Below are 22,151 nucleotides of genomic sequence, written 5' to 3' on the forward strand. Positions count from 1 at the left end.
AAGGAACTCCACGCCCTATTTGGCATCTAGGGGGCTTACCTTAGTGGGAAACATGGGCCTGGCCCTCCTAGTGCTGAGGAGGGGCAGAACCTCTCAGGGCAGGGCTGGTATGAGAGATGCCAAGAAATGTCCTTAGGTGTGGACTCCAGATCAGGGGACACCAAGGTGCCTCTTCTCCTACCTGTCCATGATGTACCCGTTGGTCCCAACCCTATGGGCTTCTGAGAAGCACCCAGTGTAATCAACTCACCTTCCATACTGATTCCAGAAGACTTTTACTGGGTGCCTGCTATGTGGCAGGTTTTATTCTATCGATAGATGCTGTGGATACAAAGATGTGTGGCTTCTACTTGGCTGTACCACAGCTCAGGAAGATGAAAGAAGGACACATACCCTGCCCCCAAACGCTGAGGCTCTTACACTAAAGGCTCAGACGGCCCCGCGGCGCAGACAGTGGTAACCAGCCCTGCACCATGCAGGAGACGGTCCTGAATTTCCCAGAAAACAGTGTATACAACACGGGTTTCAGTTTTCTCCTTGGCTCTTTCCCCCAGGTACCAAGACCACTGAACTGGTAACACGGAACTCAGCTTATTTGATTGTTGGGAGAAACAGAAAACACCCCAAGGGAGAGAAGGGCAGAGAGCCTTGTGCAAAGAAAGACTAGAATTAGCAGCCACCTTGCCTCACCCGATGCTCCTGGCGCTGCTGACGGGTGCCCACCACTAACACGAGACCCTCCAGTTGGAAGTCCCCAAGGTCCTCCCCTGGGCTTGGGAGGGTACAACTGGGGGAAGAAATGGAAGAAGGAGAAGAAGGGGTCGAGCGAGAGTAGAGATGGGAAGAGGGAAGGGAGGCAGGGAGAGTCCTGGACCATCAGGCTTGCAAGAAAGTCAACAACTGCCAGGTTCCAGAGGCTTCTGAAGCTTACAAACACCTGAAAGTATTGCATTTTTATATTTTCTTAAAATTCTCATTCTCTCACCATCTCCTGAAAGTGCTGGACATGATCCTCAGCTGGGGCGGTCACTAGCCCTGTCACGTTGTGTGAGATATTTAACCTCAGGGCACTTGTGTAAAATGGGCATAATGACCCTGTGGGAGGATTAAAAGAGCCACGGGGTGCAAAGAATTTCACACCGTATCTTCTGCGAGCAGTTTGTGGGATTTCAGCCTTGAGTTTCTGCCAAGCTCTCCAGACCCAATGGGAAACAGAAAATACCACCAGATAAAAAATGTGAATTCAGGGAAGTCTCACCCGGGTTGGGAACTATGTCGTAAGACCCAGTGAAGCCAAGAAACCTGGCACGTGTTCACCATTCAGTGTGTGTGCAGCACAGCATTGGGGCAATAAAACATGTGTAGGAATGAAAGACAGCTCCTCTCCCAGGACTTATGAGAAGTTCCTTGGATGCTGCCATGCACTTCTGGGATTCTGGGCAGGGAGCTCATGGTGGGGCCTGCTCTGGAGACAGTCATTAAACAACCAGAATCGTCAGCCAGCACTTATCAGATTCTTATATGTGAGCAGTATCAGTGGCGCTGCAGGGATGTGGGGAGAGAAAGCAATGTGGAAACATCTAGGCAAGATATAAAGAGCCAGAAGATTCTCTGTCCCTCCAGGAGGGAAGCTGAGAGATATTCTCCATTTCTACATGCTCGTTATTTTAAGCACATTTATTTCATCTTCATAACAAAATCCTGCAGAGTAGGAATTTTTATCACCATTTTACAACAAAGAAACTAGGGCTCAGAGAGCTTAAGTCACTTGCCCAAGTTCAGGCACATAGTAAGGTCTGGATTTGAAATGAGCCTGAATCCAGGATTTTTTTCTCTCTCCTGCCACCTTTCCCAAAAGCCTTCATTTCTGGGAAATAAATGAACTCTAGTGATAAAGCAGTGCCTTTTCCATGTGCTGTGTGCTTGACCCCTTCCTACTCTTTCTCTAGAAATAGATAATAAAGCCACCAGAATCCCTGAGGCAGCCCTGGTTGTCCTTGCACTGCGGTCAGCACAGTGGATTTTTTGCCTAGTTGCTTTCCCTTCAGACTTTTGCAGAAAGAACACCGCATGTGTCAGCTCAGTAGAGCCCATCTTTCTGGCTCTGCTTTCTCCCCACAGGAACCTGAGAGTCTGTGTGTATGTGTGTGTCATCAGACCGCTAAAGAGTCACATATGTCAGCACGGAACAGCGCTTTGATGTGCGCTCCGCATCCGGGAAAGCCCTCGCTCCTGCCCTGTTCTGGCTTGAGCTCCGTGTCTTTCATCAAGTTCCATGGGACGCCTTGCTGCCTGCCAAGATCAAGGCAAATGAAGCAGGGGGCTCTCAGGGTAGACGCTCCTTCCCAGGACCTGCATTTGGACAGCAGCAAGATGCTGATTACTCCATGGCTCTTAACCTTAACTTCCTTTGGGGTAGGGGATCTGGATTCTTGCTGGGTATACGTAGTCTGTGGCTCCTTTGGAAATAAGAGGTGACAACAGCGAGGTGAGTGCGTGTTACAAGTAAGACTCAACTCAAAGTGAACAATCACCTCTGATCAAAGTTTGCAAAGTATACCCACATGTGTCATTTTACGTCCTTCTTATGTGAACCCTATGAGCCGGACACAGCAGGGAGACTTGATCCAGATCACACAGGAGCCACACTGGGCTCCTGGTGTGGATGTCTTGCAGGTGATGGATGGTCCAGGATGACACATCACATCTCTCCGTGATGAGATCTCCATGGTTGTCTAGCATAGGCACCTCTTTATCTTCAAGTTGGTTCCATCGACAAGGGTTCCCTGGGTGTGTGCCCAGCTAGGCTATTCTCTCCCTCCCTTTTCCTCTCTTTTTCTACCTACCCTTTTAAATTCTGAGGCTGGGTTTCCTTCCTGGTTGGTATACCTTTCCCTGCTGTGGTATTCAGAGTGTATGGCCCTTTCATGAGGAGTTACTGTGTGTAGCTCCAGACACAGCTGTGCACACTTGGACCGTAACCCTCCATGTGACAGGGTTGGTGCCCTGAAGTGGGTCTGAGCATCATGGTGCTATGTGAGGACAGATCTCAAGATGCTGCTGCCCCCTGCTGGTTAAACTAGATCTAAACCAGCCACTTCAATTTTACAGTCTAGCTTCCCACCCTTCTTTTTCTTCCAGGGGCTCATTGTTTTTTTTTTAGTTGAGGTAACATTGATTTATAACATAACATTTCTATTGATATCCCTATCATGTGCTCACCACCAAAAATTTATTTTCCATCCATCACCATACAGTTGATCCTTTCCACCCATTTTGCCCTTCCCTCCCACTGTCCCTTCCCCTCTGGTAACCACTGCTCTGTTCTCTGTATCTACATGTTTGTTTGGTTTTATTTTGTCTTTGTTTATAAGTTTTTTGGGTTTTTTTTTTGCTGTACGCGGGCCTCTCACTGTTGTGGCCTCTCCTGCTGCGGAGCACAGGCTCTGGACGTGCAGGCTCAGCGGCCATGGCTCATGGGTCCAGCCGCTCCGCGGCATGTGGAATCTTCCTGGACCGGGGCACGAACCCGTGTCCCCTGCATCGGCAGGCGGACTCTCAACCACTGTGCCACCAGGGAAGCCCTATAAGTTTTTTAATATTCAACATATGAGTGAAATAATATGGTATTTGTCTTTCTCTTATTTCACTTAGCATAAAACCCTCAAGGTCCATCCATGCTGCCACAGATGGCAAGATTTCATCTTTTTTTTTTAATGGCTGAGTAGTATTGCGTTATATACATCTCATGTCTTCTTTATCCATTCATCTGTTGATGGCCAGGGGCTCATTTTTGAATGATCCATTTTACACACCACCTTTATCACATATTAAATTTGCATGTGTATTTGGATGTATTTATGATATTTATATTCTGTTTCACTGATCTGTACATCTATTTATTCACAATACCACTTTAATTATTATAGATTTATAGTACATTTTTCCACATCTGGGTGGTACAGTTGCCCTTCCTTGACTTTTTCAGAATTTCCACAAGGATGCTTGCTGTTTGTTTTTCCATTTGAATCTTAGAACACAATAAAGAATCTTTTTAGTACTTTAATTGGAATTACACTAACCTTATCGATTGAGGAACTTTTGCTAACTTTTAGTATGCTGTCTTCTTAGTCAAAATACACTATGTCTTTCTATTTGTTCAAACCCTTGGAATTCTTAGATTTCTGCTTATCTATCAGGCATGAAACTTAGGTTTACTGCTAGATTTTTGATTTTGTTTTGTGATTATGGTAAAGGAGGTATTACTTTCTATTACATCTTCTAACTGGCTGTTATTTATATTTGTAGTGGTTATTGATTTCTACACATTTTTTACTGCACTATCTCAGTAAATTCTTATTTTTGAAGTTAATTCTCTCAGGTTTTTTCATGCACGCAAGTTTATATACCTACATAAATAATGATATTTATTAGCCCTGTTAATATATTAGTTTCAAATGTTCTATTGTAATTGAAGTGTCCTTTCTAATTACAGCTAGTACTTCCAAAACAATATTAAGTAATAATAGTGAAGTCATCCTTATTTGGTCGTGACTTCAGTGCAAATCATTCTAAATTCTGTGTTAATAGCATAATGTGCTCAGATAAATATATTTTATCCTTTTAAGAAGGTACCCCTTTATTTATACTTTGTTAAGAATTCTTTTAATCAAGAAAGGGGGTAATCTCACCCTTTAAAATGTTCTACATGTTGTGTGCTTTATCATGAACATTTAGTAGAATATATATGTGTATGTGTGTGTGTGTGTATATATATATATAATTTATACATAAATAAATGTAAATACATTGGGAGATGCCAATTTTTAAAAGCTAATTCAAGCATGCAATTAAAGAGTTTGGAGACCAATGGGCTTAGAAGATTATAATAAAATAATTTATAGGGCTTCCCTGGTGGCGCAGTGGTTGAGAATCTGCCTGCCAATGCAGGGGACACAGGTTCGAGCCCTGGTCTGGGAAGACCCCACATGCCTTGGAGCAACTAGGCCCGTGAGCCACAACTACTGAGCCTGCGCGTCTGGAGCCTGTGCGCCACAAAAAGAGAGGCCGCGATAGTGAGAGGCCCGCGCACCGCAATGAAGAGTGGCCCCCGCTCGCTGCAACTAGAGAAAGCCCTCGCACAGAAACGAAGACCCAAAACAGCCAAAAATAAATAAATTAATTCATTAAAAAATTATATTAAAATATTAACATTTACCACATATGATGAACTCTTCTTTCCTTTTTAATGCAGAAGGCACTTCTGGATCTTGAAGGCTTTAAGGATCATCATTATGAATACTGATTATCTTATCGGTTGATAGAAGACTGGTTAACTGAGGCTCAGTCATTAGAAGGCTTTAGTTCTCCTCTGAAAAACTTTGATCTTTGTAGCCCTCTGAATGTCCTCCACTGTGTAAGACAGTTGTAGTAAAGCAGCAGTATGCTGGGTTCCCCCAGGCCCCCAACTCCCCATCATGTAGGCACCACAGTATGACAGAGGCAGGAATGGAGCATGAGTCAGTGTGGCCTGCGTCCAGCCTCTCTGGATCACACCTGGCACAAGTAGAGTGTCCTGACTGAAAGATCCCCTTTCTGACAGAGGCAGGGTGGGAGTTGACACACCTATGGGCAGACCAGTCAAAGGGCGGAAAGGAACCAGTCCTCATAAAGATCCACTGCTTCAGCACAGTGGGACTTCCTGTCAGGGCCCCTGCCAGAAGTCTTCCTGAGTAGATAACTCTGAAAAGTAAAGAAACACCAGTGTTCTCTGTAGTCATAAAAAGGGAGAAGATAGCTGGAGGGATAAACATCCCAACCAACAAACTCTTTTTATGGGATGCCTGGCTTTCTGCAAACTTTTACTGAACCAAGACATGTGTTCTTCTAAAATTAATACATGCAGGGCAAAAACTCAAAACAATATGCTGATTTATTTCGTAAAGATAATTCCCAGGCTAACTGTGGTTTGTTTTACATTGTCAACAAGAGTAGGGAGTGGGTGGGGAGGAATCTTGTAAAGTCTTAGAGATGAAAAGTTTGGGTTCACATGAAATGACTACTCTGAAATCGACTAAATTCAATCTCTGTCTCCGTCTCTCCCTCTCTTGCAAATTTAATTTACCTTTAAAAGGATTTATTGAGCACCATGGAAACACAGAAGCAAGATAAGATGAGGTGTCTTTTAATGTATTTAGGGAATGAATACATGTGCATATGGAGTAGTTAAAAATTCAAAGAAATATAGAAACGAATAACAATATAAGTAGCATACACTGTGTTGTGAGAGGTCAGAGAACTCAGGACTGGTCATTGGGATTGTATCAAGAGGGGCTCCTCTAAGTGGAGAAGAATAAGGGAGGAAGGGGGAAGGACACGTGGTTTACAGCTCCTTTTTCCCAGCAATGTTCCAATGCCATAGGCGCAAATCTACCTGCTCAACTTTCGATGCAGGGGATGTCTGAAGGTCTGTATGGATGATCTCACCATGGGACGGGGGGAAATCAGAGCTTCTGTCAGAATTTTTTTAATGTACTGCCCATGTTAAGGCAAGAAAGAAAAAGTAAAAACTTGCCAGCAGCTGGCAAGGATGCTTTTGGCTGTGGGATTATTGAATTTAGTGTCATGGAACTAGTCAGAGCAATTGAATCACGGAAGGAAGACACCCAATGAGCACATGAAATGATGCTCAAATCATTAGTCATAATTAAAACCACAATGAGATGCCACTACACATCCATTAGAATGGCTAAAATTAAAGACTGAGACGGACCATGACTAGTGTTGGTGAGGATGTGAAGTGGATCTCTCAGACATTTCTGATGGGAATGCAAAATGGTGCAACTGTCCGAAAAACAGCACGGCACTTCCCTGTAAAGCTAACATACACTTACCAAGTGACACAACAATTCCACTTCTAGGTTTTTACCCCACCCTCCAAATAAAAACATGTCCTTAGAAGGACTTGTACCTGAATAGTCATGTCAGCTTCATTCATAATAACCCCAACTGCAAACAACCCCAAACAGGTGAATTGAGAAACAATTTGTTGCATATTCCAGCTATGCAATATTACAGCAACGAAGTGGAATGAACCATTGATATACCTAATAAAAACAGATGAATCTCCAAAATGTGCTCAGTGAAAGAATGAGCTCACTTATTCATTAATTGTTAAAAACAAGTACCCTATAGTGACAGAAAACAGATCTGTGGTTGCCTGACCCTGGGGTGCAGGTGGGAGATTGAGTGGGAAGGGACACGAGGGAACTGTCTGGAGTCATGCATATATTTTATACCTTGATTGTGGTAGGGGTGACACTGGCATAAACCTCGGTCTAAACTCATCGAACTGTACACTTGAAATGGTTGCATTTGGTTGTGTGTAATTTATATAGGGGACTGAGGCTGACGCGTAGGCTGGCAGATGTGGTGCACAGTCTGCTTGCTTGGATGATTCTTTTGAGACCTGACTCCATTCACTGGCTCCTCTCTTGATCAAGAACTTCAGTTGGAGGCTTCCCTGGTGGCGCGGTGGTTGAGAGTCTGCCTGCCGATGCAGGGGACACGGGTTCGTGCCCCAGTCTGGGAAGATCCCACGTGCCGCGGAGCGGCTGGGCCCGTGAGCCATGGCCACTGAGCCTGCGCGTCCGCAACGGGAGAGGCCACAACAGTGAGAGGCCCGCCTACCGCAAAAAAATTAAAAAAAAAAAAAAAAAAAAAAAACTTCAGTTGGGGTCTAGCTAACTGTGTTCAGGAGAGCATTCCTCCCGGGGCCCATGTGTCCCAAGGAGGGTCCCTGCTCTGACAGCATGTCCAGCCCGAGATGGGGGAGAGAGGTCAGGAGGGGATGTGCAGCTCTCACTTCCACAGCCCCAGCGAGCTGTCTCCTTTGTAAAGGAGCCAGTGTTGACCGTACCTAGCTGAGTCAGGGAAAATCCATATAAACTTTCCCCTCACACTGCAATTTTTTGGCCAACTCCGTGAGCCAATTAAAGCAGTCCACGTTTAGGGGGGATTTTCAACTGTGAGATAGATCATAAGATCATAATCTCCATTAAGTATGTTATGAAACAAATTACAATTACGGAACAGTGGAAATTCACATATTTACATCAAAATTAAAAGGGAAACAAAGTATGACTATGAGCAACGTCTTTTGGAGAAATTACCACAACCAGATGTAAGTAAATTGTACCCTAAAGGCACCTTTCCAGGCCATTCCCATGAATTTGTCTTGTACAGATCCTAAACTCCCTATCCAAAGCCCATCTTATTTATTTATTTATTTATTGGGTCTCCGTTGCTGCGCACGGGCTTTCTCTAGTTGCAGCGTGTGGGCTTCTCATTGCGGTGGATTCTCTGGTTGCAGAGCACAGTCTCTAGGCGTGTGGGCTTCAGTAGTTGTGGCACACAGGCTTCAGTAGTTGTGCCTCGTGGGCTCTAGAGCGCAGGCTCAGTAGTTGTGGCACACGGGCTTAGTTGCTCCGTGGCATGTGGGATCTTCCTGGACCAGGGCTCAAACCTGTGTCTCCTGCATTGGCAGGCAGATTCTTAACCACTGCGCCACCAGGGAAGCCCTCCAAAGCCCATCTTAAATACTGTTTTCCCGTCCAATGAACCATTTCCCCCACTGTGGGAGACACATGTATGATGTTGGCTAAGTTAACAATTATACAAATTTCAAGAAGTCTATCTTTGTTTGTAGAAGTCAAGCTGTTTAGCTGCCTTAAGCACTTTTTAGGTAAATGAAAACAAAAGAAAAGGAAACAAAGAGTTAGTTCCTGAAGGACATAAAATCTTACATGGTTTAAGATTGATTGTATGGCTCCAAATATGATTTCTTTCTTCATTGCACAGGTCCCGGGCTGGGAGTCAGGACACCGGGGTCTGGTCCCTGCTCTCTCATGAACTAGGTATGTGACCTCCAGCAAATCTAACCTTTGTTCCAGTCCCCTCGATGGTCAGAGAAGGATAGCAGCACTTTCTCAACCCGTCTCAGCAAGTAAAAAGCGTTCATTGAAATATTAGGCATGGTAACACTTAGAAAAATTAAAAGTTTAATACGAATATAAAGCAGGCTTTATTTGGCATTTAAAAGAAAACTTTGAAAATGTTAGGAACATGATATATGTGCTGTCACTATACGTATACGTTGTAGGACCAGGTCTCTCAAGCAATAAAAATCTTCGGTTATCTTTTTATTTTCCAATCTGTTAACAATGAGCGCAAGGGTTAAGTATCCCCCAAAAGCAATACTCACCCCTACCACGTTGTCAGGGATGGTCCTTTAAATCATTTTAAGCTTCACACTAGAGTATTGCAGGAGTTACTTTATTGCTAAAACAACAGACTGAAAACTAAAGTCTAGAAATGGAATAAAATTAAAATTTCAAAATAAAAAAAGTAATTGAGTCATAGAAATGTCACAATGACTAACTCTAGTATGTGGTCTGTATTTCATTGAAGGAAGGCTTTGCCAACAAGATAATTGGAATTAAAAAAAGACGTCTGTATTGCTTTAAGGCGAGTAAGAGAGCATCTTGAATTTGCAGTGGAAGGGCTGGTCTTTGCATTGCCTCAGGCTTGCTGTCTCTTGTCTGGCCCCTGACCTGCCGGGCTTCTCCATCTCCTGCTCTGCCTCTCCCTTCCCTTTGCTCACTTCTCCTCTCTCTCTTTCTCTGCTCTCTCCCTGTCACATCACATCTGAGGATAGAAATGACTCTCTGTTTTCTCTTTTGGGAACCTTGGGAATATGAGAAGTGTTTTTCTCTTTCTTGAGGTGTTTGATTTAGCTTAACACTTGTTACGCGAGTTCCTACAGCTAGACAGGCAACGCGAAGGGGAGGGATGGATGGTCCTTGCCTCGCCTGGCTGAAGATCTGATGGTTGGGCTAAGAAAGAAGCCCAAAAGTGCCCTGCTATTTTGAGGAGGGAGAGAGCACATCTAGTCATGTGGCTCAGGAAGGTTTGGTGGCAGAACTTCCATCACTTGAGCCAGGCCTGGAGTGGCAGGGAGAGATTTCCACAAGTGGGCACTGGGGAGGGAAGGTGGCCCTAGAGGGTGAAAAATCCCAAGCCAGAGGGCAGAAGAGCACCAGGCAGGTCTGAGCAACAATCAGTCCAGTCTGGCTGGAACACAGTGCATGTATGCGGTGAGGGGTGAGGGAGGCCTGCTGGAAAGACAGACTAGGTTGGAGCAGGGGGGCACAGGGCATTCTTGAAGGCCTTGCTGCAGACTCCGGCCTTTATGCTCCAGGCAGTTGGAAGAATATGGCGAGATACTGGTATTAGTCTGCTCTTATTCAGGGCACTCACTTGCCCCCCACCCCCCGCTCCTTGTCCTTCCTCACCCCCTAAGAGCACCCCTGCCCCTGCACCAGGAAGGCTTGAAGAGCCCCTCGGCCTGCAGTGGATGTGGTGGGCAGGGTGACCAGTGAGCACCTTCCACCTCCACATCAGTGGCCCCAGGGACAGCTTGCTCCTGGGGCCTGCACTGAGCTTTACACCCTGACTTGGACTCCAAAGAGAAGGACATGAACAAGGTGCTGCTTTGTCCCCTGCTCAGGGTCCACCACGATCTGGGCTCCCAGGCTTTCTGGGACCTCCTCACGCCTGGGGTGTGATGTGGGCTGGGAACTGGAGGCGATGAGGCTGGGCAGAGCTGGGCTGCCCAGCCTGGCTCACTGTGCTCCAGGGACTGGGGTTCTCCCAAGGCGCACTCACCCTGGGGAAGCAGCACAACCGGGGAAGTCACCGCACACCGTTAGGAACAGCAAGTGAAGCTGAGAGGAGCTTTTCTAAACCATTCGAAATGAAAACTAAATGTCAATCCATCATGCTAGGGGAAAGACCAACGTATCTATCCGATATCCTCTCTATAGAAAATGATGTTAACAAAATTAACGTCTTAAGATGAAGTGAACAAAGAGTATGTGAGAAAACATAGGAAAAAAGTATCCTAGAGGTGTGCCTCAGAGCTAATAAGTAATAATGATATGTTATTTTTCTCGATTTTGTAATATTTGTGGCATCTGTCAGCTTTTAAAACTTTATAATTGGCTGTGATGTCTCTCATTCGAAATAAAGTTACTTTCATACCTAATTTTGTATTCTTTTTCTTAACCAATACTCCAAATTGTATAAGCTTGAGGCTCACAAACTTGGATCCGTCCTTGGATGACTCCATATTAGCTCAATATACATGCGATTATTTGCGACTGCTGGGTACCCTGAGCTCCTAGGACTGAAGAACATTAAGGAAATAAAATGCATTTCAAAAAAAGAGACAAAATAAATAACTGATTTGGTAGCTTGGCTGGAAAATCACTATCTTCATGACTGGAACCTTTTAAAAATTAGGACAGACAATGTTACGCGCCAGACGATTTCCACACTACACCACAGTCTGCCCGATTGGAAGGGGCTGTCCAATGAGGGCTCTGCCAGAGGCAAAGTATGTAATGCCATTTCTACCTGTAAGTTTCAGCAGACTATTTTCCCAATCAGGTTTCCCAATTTAAATTAGTTAGGATATGGCAATACAAAGTAATTAAGGAGGAAAGATATACTTTAATTCTCCATATGCAAACTTTATTGGCCAAAATTTAAGAATGCTATATAAAAGCAAACAAAAAAATTATCTCAGAGTTCTAACCAAAGTCCAATTAAGTAGTTAATTTCATAGTGCAATTGCTCAACTTGCTTTATTTTATAGAATGGATACATTTGAATATTATAGAAACTTTTTTAAAAAACTAAATATGTTAGAGTTTGCTACATGCAAAATCATGGTTTATGGGACTGGAAAGTGCCACAGTTACAACTCTCCAAATTACAATTTCTGTCTTTCAAAATCCAAACCATGGACAATGTATGTGAATCAATTGTTTTCATGATATTGGTCAGCAGGAAAGAAAGGACAGTGATCCCTGAGAGACAGGTAATGAACAAAGTTAAGCCCTACAATTGCCCCAGATCACTGTCTGGAGAGAGTTTCCAGGCAACGGTGCACAGCAGGAAAACCATAAAGGAGTCCCACCATCTCCTTGAGTTGAGGAGACAAATTAATCAACACAATGCCAATCAAAGTCCCATCTAGATTTTTTATGTTAGAAATTTAAAAACTGATTCTAAAATTCATATGCAAACGCAAAGAACTTAGAATAGCCAAGAGGAGTTAGCAAAGGAACACTCCTGGAGGAATGTCTGATTTTAAGACAGTAGGAAACTAAAGTAACCAACAGAGTGTGGTATTGGCATTATTACTAATAGATCAATGGAACAAAATAGAAAGTACATAAATAGACCCACATATATATGGAAAATTGATTTTTGACAAAGGTGCAAAGGCAAGTCAGTGGAGAAATGATACCCTTTTCAGCAGATGGTGCTGGGACAACTGTATATCCATATACACAACAAATGGACTTCAATCCATAACTCAGACCATATACAAAAATTAACCTAGAATGGGTCACAGATTTAAATGTAAAACCAAAAATTATAACACTTTTAGAAGAAAATATAGGAGAAAATCTTTATGACCTTGGATTAGGCAAAATATTTAGATACAGCACCAAGAACAAGATACATGAACGTATGAATTGTTTTATCAAAATGAAAAACATTTGTCCTGTGAAAGACGCTGTTAGGGAAGACAAGCCACATGGAAAGAAAACACTGGCAAATTACACATCTGATAAAAGACTTCTATCCAGAATATATAAAGAACTCTCAAAATTCAACAAAAAAGAAAACAAGTATATCAATTAAAATATTGGGCAAAAAAACTGAATAGAGACTTCACCAAAGAAGATATATGAATGGCAAATAAGCACATGAAAAAATGCTCAACGTAATTTGACATTAGGGAAATGCAAATTAAAATCCCAAGTAGATATCACTACACACATAGACTAGCAGCTAAAATGAAAAAGACTGACTTTATTGTATAACAGAGAACTACATTCAATATCTTGTAATAACCTATAATGAAAAATATGTAACTGAATCACTTTGCTGTACATCTGAAACTAATACAATGTTGTAAATCAACTATACTTCAATTAAAAAAAAAAAAAAGACTGACCATAACAAATGTTGTTAAGAAGGTGGAAAAGTGGAACTCTCATACACTGCCGGTGAGAATGTAACATCATACTTTGGAAAACAGTTTTGACAGTTTTTAAAAATACTAGACATAAATCAACTATATAATTCAGCCATTCTACTCTTAAGTTTCTATCCAAGAGAAATGAAAGTGTATGTCAATTTGAATAATTTATATGAATACTCATATATTTATTTGCAATTATCAAACACTGGAAACTGCCCAAATGTTCATTAACAGGTGAATGGAGGGAAAAAAACCTGTGGTGTATGTAATAAAACACCCCTCAGCAATAAAAAGGAATGAACTATTATTACACACTATGACATGAATGAATCTCAAAATAATTATGTTGAGTGAAAGAAATCAGACAAAAAAGAGAGTACATAATGTACAATCCAATTATATAAAAGTCTAGAAAATGCAATTGCTAGTAACAGAAAACAGAGCTGAGGTTGGAGATGGGAGGTGCAGGGAGAGTCAGGAAAAAGGGGTTGCAAAGGAGCAAACTTTGCTGTTTATTTGTGGTGATAGTTTCATGGAGATATATATCTCAAAACATATCAAATTGTACACTTTAACTGTACATTTTTTGTAGGTCAATTATACCTCAATAAAGCTATTTTTAAAATGTATGATTTGACTTTAGGCATCTAGAGCAAAATATAGGTTTGGGAGCTGCAAAAATCATAGAACATCAAGATATTAACTATATTTGGTTCTAAAATGTGACTTTGTCTTTACTTGTGCAGTGAAATATTCTTCTTAATTGCCCAACAGTAGGTCATATAGTCCATAATGAGGCTCTCCCTACACACACAGATCAAGTGGAACTAGTCATTTACAACAGGTTTCACCATCCTCCCTTTTTTCTCTTTCCTTATCTTGGGTGGAGAAGGTGGAAATATAAAAACAGATTTAATACAAGACAAGATACACAACAGGTTGTTGGGAATTTATGATGTGAAACCAGAAAATGGGTATCAATATCCAAAGAGAAAAGGAAAGATTTTTCTTTGCTCTCTACTTTTCTTTTCCTTATTTCCTTACTATCCCTCTCTACCCCCCCATTTTTATACCATTTCTGCCTTTCCCTTCCTTCTTTTTTTTCCTGCTCTCCTTCCACCTTCTGTCTTTTACTCCCTGCATCCCCCCATTTGTTGGCAGGATTGCATGGTGGTTCAGACCACAGCTCGGACTCTGGAGCCGACTGCCCAAGTTCAGATCTCATGCTGTGTTAGGCATGGTATTTAATATCCCGTGCTTCAGCTCCCCTATCTGTAAATGGGATAATAACAGAAGTTCTCTCCTCATAGGGTTGCTGTGAGGATTAAGACAGGAATAAAGACACAGACCTACTGGAGAACGGACTTGAGGATATGCGGAGGGGGAAGGGTGAGCTGTGACAGGGCGAGAGAGAGCCGTGGACATATATACACTAATAAACGTAAGGTAGATAGCTAGTGGGAAACAGCCACATGGCACAGGGATAGCGGCTCGGCGCTTTGTGACCGCCTGGAGGGGTGGGATAGGGAGGGTGGGAGGGAGGGAGACGCAAGAGGGAAGAGATATGGGAACATATGTATATGTATAACTGATTCACTTTGTTATAAAGCAGAAACTAACACACCATTGTAAAGCAATTATACCCCAATAAAGACGTTAAAAAAATAAAATAAATGGGCTAACATAGGCAAAACACTTAGACCAGGTAGAACCATGCAAGTGTTACCATTCTCAGACCTCTTTCCCTCCCTCCCATCCTCCTCCATCTATGCCAAACACATTGGACTCCACTCGGTTAAATGGAAAAGGCCCTGGGTTCAAAGACGGGTTCCGAAGGCATGAGATTCCAAGACCTGGTACCTCGTCCTGGCTCAGCCACTCACCAGTTCTCTTAGATATCAGAGACTAAACTGTTTACCGGTAAAACGAGAAGGCTGGTCTAGACGATTGTCTCTACGGTCTCATCCACCTGTTTATACGGCTATTTATAATTCAGAAGTATGCAAAAATTATCAGATGAAAAGCTTTTTGACAACTTTTAGGCACAAGAGAGATTTTCATGTTACAATGAAGGATATTCAGTACTTAGAAAGATAACTAACATTGCAAATTACATGGACATGACAATTGTTAAAATTTTAGTGGAACACTGCGTTACTTCTTGAATGTTTTATGAGAAATTTTAACATGCACCTTATTATCTTCTGAAATCAAACACATTCAAGAAGTTCTGGATCGGAACTCCCCCTTCCCAAAGCCGTGCGTGAACTCTCTTGAAAGTTTAGGAGTTTGTGTACTTTGTCTGTGGTGCAGGCTGTACCACTGGCTTGGCCTTGGTGACCCACCAAGAGAAATCGTTTCAGAAACACTCGGCAGCTATTCTGTCTTCTCCCGGGTCAGCAGAATGAGTGGTGAGTGAAGCAACTACAGAAGGAGTTCACAGTGGTTCACTCTGTGTGAAATTCACTGGAGTAAGTGAAATAATTTACATATAATGCTGCCATCCGAAAACACTACTCAGCTTTTAAAAGGCGGGGAGGTGGATTTAATGTGGAAACCGTCTTTAGCTGGCTTCATCACACATAGATGCTTTGATTTTATGACTTGATGAAGACTAGCTATGACCAGGCGTGACCCTGGAACGGAGCACAGAACACGGCTTTGATGTTAATTTGAAGGGGATATGGTATTACCATGGTGAGGAGGGAGATTTCCTCCATTAACCTCCTACTGAAAAATCTGTCCAATGTTTCAGACATTAACAAGATTTTAAAGATTCAAGTAACTTTTAGAAATGTTACACTCCTATTGGGTTAAGTCCTTATTCAGGAACTGATCACTCAATCAAGGGACATCAACTTGTCCACTGAAAACGTATTGACTACAAGGACCAAATGGGAATTCTGTTAAAACAAGATTGATTAGGTCTTGTTATATTTCAATTATGATCCCAAGTCCCACCATCACCAAAGAGCGTTGCCGCTGTTTCTCATAATTCTTAGCGGAAGTCTTTGTACCACTCTCTGCTGGAATGAGCTGCTCCTACAAAGCCTACAATGTGGTTGATTCTACATTATTTTCTGCTGCTAGAATCACCTGTCTTGACTTGCACATTCACCTAGCTGTTTAGAGATAGCTAGAGGTAGCCATGGCCTTGTGGATACTGTGTATCCGTGAGGGTACCTGTAAAACTCTTGTCCCTTCCAGCTAGTAGTTTCAGTGTTAGACCAATTGTCAGAGTTTCGGCAAGAATCAGCTGGATTGATTTAGGTATCTCTATGGGCCGTTATAAAAGACAAGAGGGAGAAACTAGCTCAGATTGATTAACTGGTATCACTAAGTCAAGGCTTGAAATTGAGTGCGTAAGTGTGTGTGTCCGTGCATTTGGGATAGCAAACAATAAATTTAAGCTTTGACCTGACTTCCAGGATAAGGCTGGTTAAAGGGTAGCGGGGAATCTAGAAATCACTGCTAGGTAAGTTCAATTTAAAAATCCTTTTAGAGTCATGTACCAAAATGTTCATTGCAGCTCTATTTACAATAGCCTGGAGATGGAAACAACCTAAGTGTCCATCATTGGATGAATGGATAAAGAAGATGTGGCACATATATACAATGGAATATTACTCAGCCATAAAAAGAAATGAAGCTGAGCCATTTGTAATGAGGTGGATAGACTTAGAGTCTGTCATACAGAGTGAAGTAAGAAAGAGAGAGACAAATACTGTATGCTAACACATATATATGGAATTTAAGAAAAAAATGTCATGAAGAACCTAGGGGTAAGACAGGAATAAAGACACAGACCTACTAGAGAATGGACTTGAGGATATGGGGAGGGGGAAGGGTAAGCTGGGACAAAGCGAGAGAGAGGCATGGACATAAATACACTAACAAACGTAAGGTAGATAGCTAGTGGGAAGCAGCCGCATTGCGCAGGGAGATCAGCTTGGTGCTTTGTGACCACCTGGAGGGGTGGGATAGGGAGGGTGGGGGGGAGGGAGACGCAAGAGGGAAGAGACATGGGAACATATGTATATGTATAACTGATTCACTTTGTTATAAAGCAGAAACTAACACACCATTGTAAAGCAATTATACCCCAATAAAGATGTTAAAAAAAAAGATTTCCATAAAATGAAATTACAAGATTAAAGAGTTTTTATATTTTTAATGTTCTAGATACACTGTACCAAATGTTTGTGTCAAAATGCCCTCCCAGCAGCAGTGTATGAGAATGGTCCATCTCATGGCATCATTGCCAGCATTGAACGTTTCTTTAAAGGAAAAAAGAAATCCTTGCTAATTTGATGGTAAAACAGTATCTTATTGTAATTTTCTTCACATTTTTAAAATTACTAGTTATATTTCCCCTTTTGTTTTTCCTCTCCTATCAACAACTCGTTCATGTCCTTTGCCTTTTTTTCCATTTTTCATTCACGTTAATGAAATTATTTTGTTTTGTAAAGTCACCATTGAAGCAGCAATAAAACACTCACTTGAGTTCATTTTATTGAATTGACTTAAATATTTTATTCTGAAGACTATAGTTTAATAGGAAAAATATAAAGCGTACATGTTTAAAGATCATTTTGTAGTGACATTATAGGAAATAGATTCCTCCAAATAACATGATTAGTTTTGTAGTGCTACTAGTGGAATGCCTTCTGCAGAAACGTGGTTTTGCCTTGATATCTGAGCACATTACCCTTACATCAGAAAAGAAAAAAGGATAATAAAAAAACACAACTTTGATTAGTTTAAATTTTAGTAGACCACATCTGATTTGCTGAAGAGCAAGTTCTTTTATTTACCTCTTCAAGGAAGTGTTTATTTTTTTCACCTCTTTCTGTGCATCTTTATCCTATAAAGAAAATACAAATACACAAAAAGATTTCACACATTCAACCTCATACTCTAGGTACTTTGAAGTAGACTTTTGTTGAATGAGGGAATACTCTTTTAAAGACCATTACAAAGAAACTGTGCATTTCTTAGGACCAGGCATGAATCAGATCTCTGAAAATGTAAGTGATGTGGAGAGTGATTTCCAGGCTCTTCCTCCAGCTGCTCTGGAGTGGTGGATACAGGAAGGTGAGCCCCTTCTATAGAAGCTGACACACTGGATCCACCAGCGTGTTAATGATAACATTGTTTTCTTCTTCAACTGTAACATGTGGAAAAGGTCCTGGTCCTAGCAGCAGAATTTGAAGAAATCTGAGATTCCTCTGTAAGATCCAGACAAGATTCCACTACAAGATCCAAACTACCTACTTTATCAGGTAGTTTATATTTAAGATTAAAAATCATGTAATATGTTTTATAGGACTCCACATGTGTTATTTCCTTAAAACAAGTGTGGAAGTTAGGAAGAGTAGAAACAAATTCAGATGGTAAGGTACTCCTATGCGCTTTTGTGTTTAACAGACACTGAGCATCTATCAGAAAGGATTTAAGGAATGTTAACACATTTAAAATAAACAGATGAGGAAAACTGGACAAGGTAGATTTTGGAAGTAGCTGTTAGCCAGATTTTTTTAAAAACTGGAAGTTCTTTAATAGTTTTAATCATAAACATTAACACACTGATTCTACTGTAATGTCTGATCAACTAGGAGTATACCTTCTATCAAATCAATATTTTTGAAGGTTGTAAGAAAATATGGTTAATGAATCTATGATAGTGATGCATTATTTAAAAGAACTTATAGAAAGCCATAATTCATGTTTATCTTTGTAATCCTAGGGCCAGCTCAGTGCCTGGTACCTAGAAGACCCTAAATAAATGCCTGTTAAACAAGTGGTTAGACACCGGAGCTCAGTAACAATTTCCCAAATCTAGGAACCAATTTCTTATGTAGATGAGAGACTTATTTCAACTAGATGCCTAAAGAAATGAATATGCTCAAACTACAATAAAAGATTTAAAATTAAGATCATGGCTTAGCAATATTTGCCCTCAGGCACCACAAAGAATTCCTTCAACTCCCACCCAATCCAACTGCCAACACACACACACACACACACACACACACACACACACACCTCCCACTTTACCTCCTTCCCAGGGTTTCCACCTAAGTCTTTAATTAATTTATTTTTAATGGATAGAGGACACTGGCAGTGCCTTTTAGCTTAAGAAACCCCCCACCAACTAAAAGCAGCACCTCCAGTCATGCTTTCCTCTGTCACTGCCCCAAATGTACCCCCTTCAGATCATGAATCCTCTTCGGTGCTCACCCCAAAACTGCTCTTCTCTAGTCTCTCTTCCCTGACTCAACCTCACACTCCTCCCCTTTTTCCCAGACAGAGCTCCCTGGAACCCCTGTTAGAAGGCTTGTTTTGAAGTCATTTCTGCATAACCAGCAATGTATTTGCTAAAAGAATATTTCTGAGGGGCTCGGGAAGAGGATGAGGGAGTGGTTAGAGCCAGTGGTACAGGATAATTGCTCTCGACCATTTCTTATAGCTGTTAACAAACTCCTGGTCACTCTCCTTTTACTTTTATTTTTTATGACTTTGGTGCCTTGGTCTCCACACTGAGTTCCGCCACCACTGTTGGAGACTTCACTGTTCCCACGGCCCGTGTATCCCAGCCTTTTAGAAGCGTGTCTCCTCGTCTTCCCCACCACGCCCGCGAGTGCACCCTGGGCTGTGTCAGACCTAAAACTGCTCCACCTCTGAAATAGGCATCCTGTTCTCTGAACACTGCCTATCCTTTGGGGTCATTTATCGAATTACGCTCAATACATCAAATTTTCAACCTTCAATAGGTTCATGGAGCGATTTTATCCTTCTTGCTCTCTATCAGCTTTTTCCTGCCTTGACTTATTTTCTACCCACCTTAGATTCCACACCCTCCTACTCTCACTCAAAGACTAAAACCCTTTCTCCCCTGGGGCACTTACCCTGGTTCACTACAAACCCATCGATTCCTCTTTCTAGCCTGTGACAAAAGGACAGGACCTTAATGTGCTTTGGATCCCACCGTCTCCGGCTTCCTGGTGACCTAATTTTATCAGTTATCTCCCCCCTCTCTAGTCTTTCTTGAACCCTTCCTTCTTTGCTGGCTCTTTCTCATTACTATTTAAATATGCTCCTAGATTTTCCATCCAAAACAAAACTATTTCTCAATTCAAGCACTGCTTTAACTTCTACCTTACATCTCTCCTCTCTTTCCCATCAAATTATTGGAGCAGTGTCTGCATGTACTGACTGGATGTTCTCACCTCTAGTGCTCTGTGCTCTGTTGCCTCCTATACTGTTCCACTGAAACAGTCTGGGTTAAGATCACCAATGACATAGGCATCATTAACTTCATCTGCTCATTGTCTTGACTCCCCTAGAGTGTCTGACAGAGTTGACCACTTCCGCCGTCCCTTGGATTCTGGAGTCCTGTCATCTTTGGCCACTTCCTTCAATCTCATTTGTAGGTTTCTTTCCCTCCCATTACACTGGAGTTTCTCAGGGTTGATCCTTTGCCCTCTGCTTTTCACACACTATATAACCTCTCTGGATGATCTCTGCCATACTTGTGGTTTCAGACATTTATATGCCAAATATTCAATCACTTAATGGATCTGAAAATCTCACAAACACAAACTCCAAATGTCCAAAACTGAACTCTCCTTGTCTACCAAATCTGGTTCTCCAATATACCCTGTGTCCATAAAGGGTACTGCCACCTGCCCTGGTCAGGTTCCCATGCCAGAAACCGAGATGTCATTCTTGAGTCCTCCATCTTCGATATCCAAGTCCTGTAGACAATACTACCTACAAATCTGTTGAATCAGCCCTCATCTCTTCACTCCTCACTGCCATCATCTTGGCCCAGGTCATCACCTCATGTTTGTGTCATTGCAGAAGTTATCTAAATTGTATTCCAACTTCCAATTTTGCTCTCCTCCCATCCAAGTCAATCTCCACATGGTAGCTATTATGTCCTTCTAAAAATCTCATTGTTTTTCTTGCTGCTTAAGACCCTCTAATGGTTTTCTCTTGCTTTTAAGAAAAAGGTATACAAGGCTCTCATCTCTTCTCTCTCTCAAGAACTCAACATTTCAGCAATATTGTACACTTGATACAGTGCTTTTTCACATATTTCTCAACTCCAAACCTTTCTATTTATCTTTCTATTTCTATTTAATAAAATATGGTGTGTATACCACCCGCATCAGTACCACCTGGGATATCTGAATCACTTATAAACTGTGCTTGTTTGTCCATGTTTCCATTCACCCTTGCCATGTGGGTACATATTTAAACACAAATAGAATAATTAGAACACATGTTTTTGTATTCTACGCTTTTTCCGTTACATTAAAAGGTATTTTCTGATTAAACAAAGTCCTTGTAAATACGTTTAGAGCTGCGTACAAAACTGAAACTGATCAGCTGATCAACAGCGATGCAGTAAAGGAAAATGCCTCAATTACTCACCATAATGTTTCATGGTTTTGTTTTTTTTTTGCGATATGCGGGCCTCTTACTGTTGTGGCCTCTCCCGTTACGGAGCACAGGCTCCGGACGCGCAGGCTCAGCGGCCATGGCTCACGGGCCCAGCCGCTCCGCAGCATGTGGGATCCTCCCGGACCGGGGCACGAACCCGTGTCCCCTGCATCGGCAGGCGGACTCTCAACCACTGCGCAACCAGGGAAGCCCTCATGATTTTTTTAAAGACAAATACCCATGTATTCGATTTTTCATCAACAACTCTTATTAATCTACTGAAGAGGGGTTATCACATTGTTTATTACATCTCACCAAAATCTGCATTCAACTTTTCTAAGAATGCATCACAGTTCTACATCTTTACATGGTATTATTTTCAGTAATATGTCATTTGGCAGAAGTCTAATTATATGTTGAATTGTGTACTAAAGGGTTCTTCTTGATAGAGTATTTTTTTTCCCTGAGTATGAATTTTCTTATATAAAATCCAGATGAAGGCATTTCTACATTGACTTGAGGCTTAAGGAACTCCCAAGTGTGAGAACTTTAAGGCTAAGGTGAGATCATTTCATTCATGACACTG

The 22,151-nt window shown here is 41.8% G+C and overlaps 1 protein-coding gene across 3 annotated transcripts in view; it reads right to left on the reverse strand.

Annotated features, from left to right (window-relative positions):
• Nucleotides 1-17,423: 17,423 nt before the first annotated feature.
• The window catches only part of RMDN2 (regulator of microtubule dynamics 2), a 68,764-nt gene continuing 64,036 nt past the window's right edge, over nucleotides 17,424-22,151 (reverse strand). For 2 of the 3 annotated variants that reach the window (XM_029232648.1, XM_029232647.1), the window contains exon 11: nucleotides 17,424-17,981. In XM_029232648.1, the coding sequence (XP_029088481.1) occupies nucleotides 17,928-17,981 (54 nt within the window). In that variant the 3' untranslated portion in view covers nucleotides 17,424-17,927. The remainder of the gene's footprint in view (nucleotides 17,982-22,151) is intronic. The other variant, XM_029232649.1, reaches the window with a different exon arrangement.

The sequence above is a fragment of the Monodon monoceros genome, unplaced genomic scaffold (assembly GCF_005190385.1).
Source record: "Monodon monoceros isolate NGI ecotype Baffin Bay Population unplaced genomic scaffold, NGI_Narwhal_1 Super_Scaffold_19, whole genome shotgun sequence".
NCBI lineage: Eukaryota > Metazoa > Chordata > Mammalia > Artiodactyla > Monodontidae > Monodon > Monodon monoceros.